A 10,782-nucleotide genomic window follows, 5' to 3' on the forward strand; every position below is an offset into this window, starting at 1 on the left:
CACATCTCTCATATGATTTTCTTATTATATTTGAAATGTATAATAAATAAAATATTGTTTCCTAATAAATTTTAAAACTATATAAACGCATTAAAATGTTGTATATACGTTTCAAGACAAAAATTATGTATGAAAATGGTCTTATACTTGAACTATTTTTACTACAGGAATTCTGAAATTATAACTGGAATTAATTTTATAACCCCATTTCTTTTTTTATGTTTTATGTTTTTGGCAAAGAATAGTGTCAGCTTAATCCGAATCGAAATTATTTTGGCTTTATGTATTAAAATCGAAAATGCAATCAATCTTATGCAAACTTTAAGATTCAGTGCCTAAACCAACAAAACCAACAGATGCTGTAGGAACACCAGCATTGTCAAGGCATTTGCATTGTGCCAAAAAATAATCAACTTGAAGTTTATTGCATTACAAGACGTTTATGAGCTGGTGTAAACCGGCTAGACCCGGGGACAAAGTCAACCCGGTTAATGCCGATAACCAAGCACGAATTGCTAGAAGGCTGTCAGGCACTCCCGGAGAGAGTGAAGCGAGCAAAAGACAGGAGCAAAGAGGCATGGAGGGTGGACTCTCCACATTGTAGTCAGCCAAGTGGAGGGTAAAAGTTTAAGCATCGGCATCGTCAATATTATGCAAATGTTGTGCATACAATTTTTTCCTTTTCTGCTTGTGTAAGTTGGCCATCCGCTGTTTATGTCAGGTGCAGGAGAGTGAGGTCGAGGAGTGCCAGCTGGAGCTGTAGATGTAGTTGAAGCTGATGCTGAAGCTGGTGCTGATGGTGCATCCGGATGTTGCACGAGGCGTAGCGTTGGCTGCATATTAAAAACGCTGCAGGCGCACTTTGTGGCAACCATAAGGCAACTTGATGCGATAATCGTTAGCTATTCTATGTAAATTGGGTTTTGTTTATGTGCTTGTGTTTTGCCTTTGTGCAGCCATAATAATAGACTGTGTGGGCGTGGCGTTGACCCAATGCGAAACCGATAAGCGTACAACTTTAAGAAAACACTAAACAGCGAGCTCACGCCGACCAAATGAAATCCCAGCTGGGTGCTGGTTTGGCCCAAAAATTATGCACATGATTGCGTTAATCAAGTTAAATTAGATGCTGTCAGTGGGGGGAGCAGTTGAAGCATTTCATTTATGTGATTTGAGCTGGGGCTGTGTCCCTCGTCAGCTTCCGCTTTTGTCTATATATATTTTGTAATGGAGGAAGGGGAGCTAATTGAAGTGTAAATAGAGCGTAAGATGTGCGGAACTTCGTATGCTCTATAAGGAGGAACAAATGCGACATGTGCTGCAAAAATAAATGAAAAATGAAATTATGTTTTATGGCCAGCATAATAGAAACATCCAATAACAACGCGTTGAAGAGCACATCAAATGTTTCAAGTCATTGATTGACTAGTCAAGTGGCAAACAGCACCATGGGGCGCTCATTAAATTGTTAATGTGGTTGGCTTTTGGGGCTTTGTGGGCGTTCAGCGTCTCATCGATGTCTCCTTATATCCGCTCTGACACAGCCTGTCGCACTGTCGCGCTACTGAGCCTGAAAATTGAAATTGAAAATGAAATGAAATAAAATAAAATGAAAAAATAAAAACATCATATAGGAATCTCCGATTGTAGATAGATAAATGAGAGCGTGTTCTGTGAATTTGGCGAACCGACTTTCAATTGAATTATACGCTTCTTGTGCCAGTTATGATATTTGACGCAGCTTCCGGTAAGTGAACGGAAGCACAAGAACGTCTGGCTGGCAGCCAGCTAACAGGTAACTCTCGCTGCAGCTTAATAAAGTTAAAATTATTGCCATGTGCTTGTGTGTGTGCATGTGTCATTCTCAGAAGTGGCGAAGGACACAGACGAGACTGGTAAATCTGGCAGATTGCCAAGTCCCTTAAGATTTTCTCGATATTTCACCAATACCATATCAAAATTTAATAAATCTTGTAGAAGTTCACAATTACAATTCTCGACGTTTTGTTAAGTTTAGAAACTTGTACTTTTTTATAATTCTTTTATAATAAATCAAATAGATATAAATAGTTTGATTTCATTCTGTACAATTGACTTATATTTACTATTTACTCCAATTCCATGTATTCGTATGTATTTTTTAATATTAAGTTTCTGTCTTTTTTATCGAATAAAATAATAAATAATTAAATTATATAAGTGATAGTTGTCTATTTAAGTTTTATTAACTTTTTATGAAATTATTTTCATTTCACTCAAATGTGCGTATCGCACAAACAAAAGATAACACGTTTTGAATTCGTATTTCCGTTAAACGTAAAGTCTTATCGAAATGAATTACAATCGAAATTTAATAGTCGATTTCAAGAACAGCTCTTAAACGAACTGGTTCAGCTCACGCGAATCAAACATTAATGGCCGCGTTTACCGCATAGCGTTCGTTTTCTCGCGGAAAAAATGGAAAAAGTGATTGAAACTTAGGAAAAAACAGTAAAATTGTATATTTAAGTGCATTTTAATGCTATAAAGTCAAAAAGACAATATATAACAACGTCATAAAACAACAAAATGAGTGCAAATCATCCCAAGCCATCTGGTTCAGGTAAATAATTGACATGTCTGCAAACTGAGTGACTATTGTGATTGATTGCAATAGGTACATCTGGGCAGGGTAGCAGTCATGCTCCAGGGGGATCAGGAGGAGGAACAGGGACGGGGGCAGTCCACATTCCCAGCATTGAGGAGAAGAACAAACAAATACAGCAGGAAGCGCTGATGGAGAAGATTCGAGCCAAGTACAGACAAAAGCCAAAATCATACGATGAGATCAAGAAATCAATACGAATGTACTTCATTGAAAAGCATTACCCATTGGACCCTGTGTGCAAGGCGACGCTGCAAACAGTTCTCGATAAACTGCAGCATTACATCAAGGTGAACTCCAGACACGGGCTAGTGGAGCGCCTGGAGAGCCTCTCTCGACAGCTAGGTCTTAAGTTCATGGAGGATCAACAGACGCTATTCATTTCCACAGACATGTTCTATGTGGAAATACTGCTTGATACCGAAGGCAAGCTCAGCGACGTCAAAGTGCATCACGAATGCAAAAGTGAGCAACCATCCACGTCGCCATCCAGCTCCAGCTCTGCTGATCTGCTTAACTGCCTCAAGGCAGGCGACTTTGCCGACTTCACAGTCCAGTTGGAAGGCCTCTCCTCCATCTACCAGTTGAACGCGGAGCCTAAGGTCAAGAAGAAGGCTTTTGTGGCTCTCGAGGCAATGGAAACAGACATCTACAATCTCTACCAACAGCAACTTCAACAGCATCAGCAACCACAGATCGACAGCTACCAGATGATGAAGATGTCCTCGGTGGGATTAGTGATGCAGCGACGAGGCGGACACCCCATGAAACTCACCTATTTCTGTCCTCCTCTGCACCTGCTTGAATCGCAGGTGAAAGGAGAGCTAGTAGATGCAGCTGCAAGTAGAGACTACAGCATTGAGCAGGTTATGAAAAGCCCTGTTGGACTGAATGCCACTCTCAATCTGGAGGGTTCCTCGGCGAATAAATTGCAAATACTGCCAGTTGTCAGCTTCAGCAGCGAGTCTGGGCTTCCTCTGGAGTTGCCTGCTTATGCTTCACTCACTCAGAACAACTCGATGCTGATTCCGGCTACCTACGTGCTCCGTCTTGGTAAACCGATGCCTGTCTGCATCGATTCTCTGCGTGCTCTGGGTCTCCCAGGTGTACCTACAGAAGGAGATATGTCTGTGATGAATCTGATAGTACAAACTGCTTCCAGGCAGCTCATTAGGAACATACAGAAAGGATTGTATGTCAATCTCCCAAAGGAAACGCACTGCTACTTTCTGACGGACAATCGCAGACTGCAGGGCACAATGTTGTCCTCACTGCAGTTCACGGAGCCATCTCAGGTGCCCAAGATAATCGCATTCCTCAAGAAACAAGCGCTCTTCTACACACTTCTCGCCAGCTGCGTCAGGGAGCAGCAGAAACAGTACAATGGTGAGTCACCATAAGACGGATTTCCCAAAGAAGTATAATCTCATGTATAATCTTTTACAGATATGGAAAGCACCATCATCTTGGAGGTGACTGCTGTGTCACTCAATCAGATCACGGTGGAGTTGCAGCATCCTTATGAGGAGTCGCTGGCAACGGTGGACTTTCTGCTGGAAGATGGCGAGGCTACATGCACTATTTACTGCCTCACCAATGACTACGAAGCGCTCTCTCAGAAGCTGACCCGAACAGTGCGCCAGGTTGTCTCCATACCTATGGTCATCTATAAGCTACTCAAGTGCTGGGATGAGGAGCACCTTCAGAAGCTGCATGGAATGGCAGCTCCAGGAGCTGGAGGCAGCTCAACCAGTGGAGCAGCTGGTGGCTTTAGCGGCGGATCAGGGTTAGGAGGAGGAGCAACAAACTTTGGCCACTTTGCTTTGGATTCCAGCTCAGTGTCTGGCGAAGGCAGCAGTGGGGTTGGAGGTGGACTAGGAGGAGCTGGTGGATTCAGTAGCGTCAGCAATCTAAAGATGGAGTCGACTCTGCGTTCGTTGGCGGATGCATTCGCTGACTCGACTTCAGCTGCTGCGGCTATTGCGGGAATCATTAATCTCAAGAGAGAAACGGATCCTCAGGCATCTTCCAGCAGCAGTTCACTTCCACTTTCCACCTCCGCCTCGACCTCTGGAGCTTCGACCTCTGCTTCCACTTCAAGCGCGGCAGCAAAGGCTAGCGACCATGAGATTGCAGATAAGTACAAGAACATCTGGAAAGATAAGACGCCCAACTTAAAGCACTGCGTCAGCATTACGCCCATTGCTGGGGATGTCAAGGCGCCTCTCCAGCAACAACAGCAACAAGTTGATGTGCAACGGACGGGAGGCATTGAGATCATTCCTCTGAGTGCACCTAGCAGTGTGGGAGCCACTCCAAGTGCCGGCTCTCCAGCCACTACAATCACCATCACACCTATCACAGGTGGAGGAGGGGGCAACGGAGCAGGCAAAGATGCAGTCAAGGAGCAGAAGAAGTCGTCTTCAAGCGGAAGTGGAAGTAGCACCAAACGACCCCATGAGAGTGGCTCCTCCACTTCCTCCTCTTCTTCCGCTAATCCGAGCAGCAGCAGCGCCAGCACCTCAAGTTCCTCGAGTGACAACCAAAAGGAAAAGAAGCGCAAGAAGAAACGAGATGACTCTCCAATGGGTCCCCCAGAGAAGATCTATTCTCGACAAAACTCCCCAGCTGGAGGTGGTATTACAGATTCTTCGTCGAGCAGTGGCGTCGTGCGAAAGTTCTCGTCTCCTTCGACGTCATCTTCCTCCTCGCCCAAGTCTGGTGTGGCAGGAATGGGGGCAGCTCTTGGACTGACAGGTCTTGGCCAACCTTCGGCGCGTCCAAGTCCCAAGCACAGTCCGGTCTACAGCAGCCCGAAGCACAGCAGCAACACCGCCTCAAATAGTCCGAAGTCGCCATTTGGCACCCACTCGCCCAAGCATGGATCCTCTGGAAAGCCGAGCATGTCCACGCTCAAGAGCGCCACTGCGGCCACAAGCCTGAGTCTGAGTCCTAAGGCGGAGAAATCTTCGAGTGGCATCACTTCGAGTGGATCTACTGCAATATCGCTACCACTAGCTCTTCCTCTGCCCACAGGCCCATCTGTATCAGGAACTGCTTCAGGAGCAGGATCAGGCAGCAATCCTCAATGATGCGACCCGTGCCGCCTTTGGCCGCCAGCAGCAGCAGCCAGTTGCCGGCAGGCGTCACCATCAAGAAGGACAAGAGCAGCCTGGGCATAGGCATGGGCAGTTCCTCGGCTACCTCCTCCGCTTCTTCTTCAGGAGTCGTTGCAGCAGCAGTCGCCGCCCTTAAGAGTTCCCAGCAACAACAGCAGCAGATGAAGCCATCTGTGAGCAGTTTATCGCATCTGGCAGCGGGTGGCAACCTGGGCAGCTACTCGACGCCATCCGTGGCCGCTTTGGAACTCAATGCTGCGCTCCGCAAAGGCATGGCAGGATCGGGAGTGGGACCGGGATCGGGTCCGGGAATGGGCGTGGCAGCGGGAGCGGTAGGCGCGGTAAGTCCGTTTTCATTTTATGAGTAGCTCTCGTGTGCCCACTTCCGCCTCTGCCTCCAATTCCTCAACTCCACTCTATATACACTATATCCAGCTGCACCTCTTAACCCATAGTTGCCATTTATTTTTCAATGTTTGATCCTAAAGTAAACTTGCGATGCAAGTTGAAATTGGAACAATAGTCTAAACAATGTGTTTAACTGGAGCAACTCGATGGAATAATTGTTAAATGTAAATTGTTATTATGTATATTATTATTAATTAATATTATTATTATTATTACTGTAGTTTTTGGTTTCCTATTTGATTTATATAGTATTGAGTTCGTTTCGTTTGTAAATATATTTTCTTCTATTTTTTAATCGCATCCGTTTTATTTGTTCTGCCCTTATTGATTAATTAATCTTTGTGCTGGGATCTGTCTCCCTTCTCCTTGCTCCACCTTCTGCTATCTACACATACCAATACACATACAGTTGCTTTGCACGTTTGTTCCTTTAATTGATGCATGTCAGCGCTGCGCTGTTAAGGAGTTCTGTTAGCTAACAGCCACTTCGAATGTTAACAAACTTCTACGAGGTTCTTTTATATATTGGCTAAGGTAATAATTATCTGACTATTACTAACGGGATTATTTCTCTCTCTCTCTCTCTCTTTCGCTGTTTGCATGATTTTGGCAATCCTTAACCCGCAATCGACACTTGTGCTTCTTTTTGACACTTTCTCCTTTTGCTCCTTCGTTTGATTGTTTTAATTTGCGTTTTCGGTTCGTTTCTCGTCCGTTTGTCTTTACACACACACAAATACAACACACGCACACAACCACGCGCTTCCTTTGTCAGGTTAGTTTGATGACGTCGACGGCAGCTTCGACGGCAACCATCCCAACCACGGCAACAGCAACAATATCATCGGTAGCAACAACAGCAGCAGCAGCAACAGTGGATTCATCAGTGGGAACGGGAACGGGAGCAGCTCCTCCTCCTCCACTGGCAATAGCAACATCAACAACAACGGCAATGGCAACACATCATCAGCAACAGTTGCTAGCAGCGGCGCCACATAGTAGCGACAGTGGAAGTAGCAGCAGCAGCACGGGAGTAGGAGCAAACACTGGAGGGTCCTCGGAATACATGGTGAAGCCAAGCAGCCAGGAAGGTCTTAAACTGACCATCAAAACAGGAGGCATCAGCAGCAGCAGTTCAACTAGTAGCAGCAGCAGCAAGAGGGATGGTAAGAGGGAGAGCGGACCATCAAGCTCCTCTGGTAGCAGGAAGACACACACAGGACTTAAGCCAGGAGTGAACAGCGGACCAGCCTCAAAGAAGGCACACGCCTTAGGATCAAGCGGAAGTGGAAGTGGAAGCAGCTCCAGCAAACACCTCTTCCAAAAGGCCAACTCATCTGGCAGCCTGAGCACCAAGCTAGGCGGATCGTCCTCTTCATCCACATCGTCGGGTGGTGGAGGATTGCCTCTCACCAAGAGCAACAGCACCAACTCATTCCAAGAACATACGGCTCCCAAAAGAAGGCCCAGCATGGGCAGTGGCGGAGCAAGTGGCAGTGGTAGTGCTCAGCGCAAGTCATCGCAAGGTGGTCACGGATCTGGAGGAAATGGCGGATTGTCACCAGCTGCTTCAAGCGGATCAATGTCACAGCCACCACCACGTTTTGATCACCACACAGACATGATGACCATTCTACAGTATGCTTCGCCCAGTATGACAGCCAGCATGGAAGGCTTCATCAAAGGACTGCACAACAAGTTCCAAATACCGAAATTATCGCAACGCACAGCAACAACCACAGCGACGAGCAGCAGCGGTAGCACCAGTAGCACTAGTGGGGCAGGAGGTGGAGGACAAACAACAGCTACATCTACAGCTACGACGTCTTCCTCCACAACTTCTTCTGCCTTGCAGGATCAGCAAGCCACAACAGATCCAATTGCCTTGTCCAGCGGCCAGTCAACTGCACCCACTTCCATCAGTGCACAACAGAGCAGCAGTGGCGAACAAGGATCAGGCGATGGCATCGACGAGGAGCTGCTTGCCAGCTTGGCAGGCGAATGACATCGATTATACCGATCAGTTGGAGAGTGAAATTTGTTCCTTAATTAGTAATTATGTATACTTTTATTGATTCTACAAATGATCTTGAACTGTGAATGAGAGACTAAGTTTTGATCTAATCGTAGCACAAGATATTAAGAGCAAAGACAATGTTGGGCATATGTGATTAATAAAAATATGAAATGATGATCTCTCTCTCTTTCTCTCTCCATACTCTTCGTTTTCATCATCGCATAGCGACAGATCGAGAAATAATGTAATCTAAGCTGTTAGAGGTCTGTGCTCATACTCTCTTAATCTTTAACTAGAGAGGTATATAAAGTTAATTACAACTGCAAAAATCAGACTTGATAAAATGAATGAATTAGATAACACATTTGTTTGCCTGTCCGTCCATATTTAGAAACATCTAGATCTGTGATACTACATAAGATAGAGCTACAAATTTTTTTTAACTAATTAAAAAAAAAACTTGTGAGCTTAATTTTTAAAGATTTTAGTTATCGTAGTATGTCAAATATGAAAATTTGTTAAGGAGTGAGAAAACTGAAAGCGACTAATATATGCATGTAGGTCTTGTAAAGCATAAATTAAATAAATCAAATCATTTATAAATTTGGAATTACACATTAAGGTTTAAAGACTACTCATTATGTATAAAATTCTAACAATTCAAGTGCAGCGACAATAATAAGACTATTTTGAATTCCTTAGTAGCGGGTATATTAAAGTCAGGCCAAAACTGCAGTGTATACCTTTTCTCACTAGTTGCTAGTTGCGTCAGAGAAACGTGCGAGACAAACATGAAGTGCATTAGGGGTCAGGGAACTCGACCCGATGCAAGCGGTGATAACCGCAAGAAAGCCACTGGAGGGTGAAGTAAACATAGACAGAGGTACTGATAATAATAATGTGGGAATATAAAACTGTATTTGTTTGCTTTGAGCTTAAGTGATAAAATAATAGAAGGTGCTTAGATATTCAGCTGGATGTGCTGCACGTTGCCCAAGGCATCAGCATAGTTAGCCAGCACTGGCTGCACTTCCTCGGCAATGAACTCGTCTACCTGCTCGCTGGCGCGACCAGTGAAGGTGCGTGCATCGAGGATGTCGTCCAGATGATCGAGAATGGGTGCAAAGTACACATCGTTGCGCACACGCTCCACCAGATCGTTGTCCTTGCCATGCTGCTTGACTTGGGCACCAGCTTCCTGGGAGAGCACGCGAATCTTCTCGTGGCACACCTGACGATCGCCGCCAGCCTTCACCATGGCCATGATGATGTTCTCCGTCGACATGAATGGCAACTCCTGCGCAATGTGACGTTCAATGACCTTGGGATAGACTACAAGACCCTGCGAGATGTTAAGCAGCGTGAGCAAAGCCGCATCCGCAGCGAGGAAGCCCTCGGACAGGGTCAGACGTCTGTTGGCCGAGTCATCCAGCGTGCGCTCCAGCCACTGGGTGGCATGAGTGTTGGCTGCATTGCTGAACAACGTAATGAGATGCCGGGATAGGGCACAGCAACGTTCCGAGCGCATCGGATTGCGTTTATAGGCCATGGCCGAAGAGCCAATCTGTGTGCTCTCGAAGGGTTCCTCCATTTCCTTGCGCGAGGCGAGAATGCGCAAGTCTGAGCACATCTTGTGGATAGTGCTGCCCAAACTGGCCAAGGCAGCCATCACCTCGACGTCCACTTTGCGGGAATAGGTCTGTCCAGTCACGGCGTATGGTTTGCTAAAGCCAGCCAATTGGGTCACGAGCTGATCGAGTTGCTTCACCTTTTGCCCATCGCCATTGAAAAGCTGCAGGAACGAGGCTTGGGTGCCCGTGGTGCCCTTGACTCCGCGGAAACGGAGATCTTCAAGACAACGACGCAGCGCACGCTCATCCATCAACAGATCCTGCATCCACAGGCAGGCTCGCTTACCCACCGTCGTCAGCTGCGCCGGCTGCAAATGAGTGAATCCCAATGTGGGCAGCGACTTATATGTCTCGGCAAACCGCTTGAGCTGTTCCACAACAGTGACCACGCGTGGCAGTAGCAACTTAAGAGCATCGCGCAGCACCAGCAGATCTGTGTTGTCGCCTACATAACAGGATGTGGCACCCAGATGAATGACGGGCGCCGCAGTTGGACATTGCTTAGCAAACACATGAACATGAGCCATCACATCGTGTCTCGTGAGACGCTCCTCTGCAGCAGCAGCCTCAAAGTCAATGTCCTTGATATGCTGCTCCATTTCTGTGATCTGAGCCTCGCTTATCTCCAAGCCCAGCTGACATTCCGCCTTGGCCAACCAGACCCACAGCTGGCGCCATGTGGAGAACTTGTTTTGATCGCTGAAGAGAAACTGCATCTCCTTGCTGGCATAGCGGGTGCTCAATGGCGACTTGTATCCCTCGTAGTTGCTCGACATTTTTCCGCTTTTCACTGAATAACCGGCAGGGAAGAAGCAATTCACACGATCTGCTTTTCACGACTGGCGAAGTGAAAAAAATACCACTTGTTGCGCGGTCGCGATATAAACATGTGTTTTCAGTTGGTATTATAAATATACTCTTGACCATCGATTATTTGACTGCAGACTAAAAATTTATCGCGCT

At 46.1% G+C, this 10,782-nt stretch overlaps 2 protein-coding genes across 2 annotated transcripts; one reads left to right on the forward strand and one right to left on the reverse strand.

Annotated features, from left to right (window-relative positions):
* The first annotated feature begins 2,399 nt into the window (after positions 1 to 2,399).
* On the forward strand, positions 2,400 to 8,385 carry LOC132788926 (mediator of RNA polymerase II transcription subunit 1-like). Its single transcript, XM_060796610.1, is given in 5 exon segments — positions 2,400 to 2,602; positions 2,657 to 4,030; positions 4,091 to 5,710; positions 5,713 to 6,104; positions 6,947 to 8,385. Coding segments are annotated over 5 exon segments (4,650 nt in total). The 5' UTR covers positions 2,400 to 2,568; the 3' UTR covers positions 8,177 to 8,385.
* A 699-nt stretch (positions 8,386 to 9,084) lies between these two features.
* LOC132788927 (adenylosuccinate lyase) lies at positions 9,085 to 10,675 on the reverse strand. Its single transcript, XM_060796611.1, has one exon. The coding sequence runs from the start codon at positions 10,593 to 10,595 to the stop codon at positions 9,150 to 9,152; it is 1,446 nt and encodes a 481-aa protein (XP_060652594.1). The 5' UTR covers positions 10,596 to 10,675; the 3' UTR covers positions 9,085 to 9,149.
* Positions 10,676 to 10,782: the final 107 nt, after the last annotated feature.

Source organism: Drosophila nasuta, chromosome 3, assembly GCF_023558535.2.
Source record: "Drosophila nasuta strain 15112-1781.00 chromosome 3, ASM2355853v1, whole genome shotgun sequence".
Taxonomy (NCBI): Eukaryota; Metazoa; Arthropoda; class Insecta; order Diptera; family Drosophilidae; genus Drosophila; species Drosophila nasuta.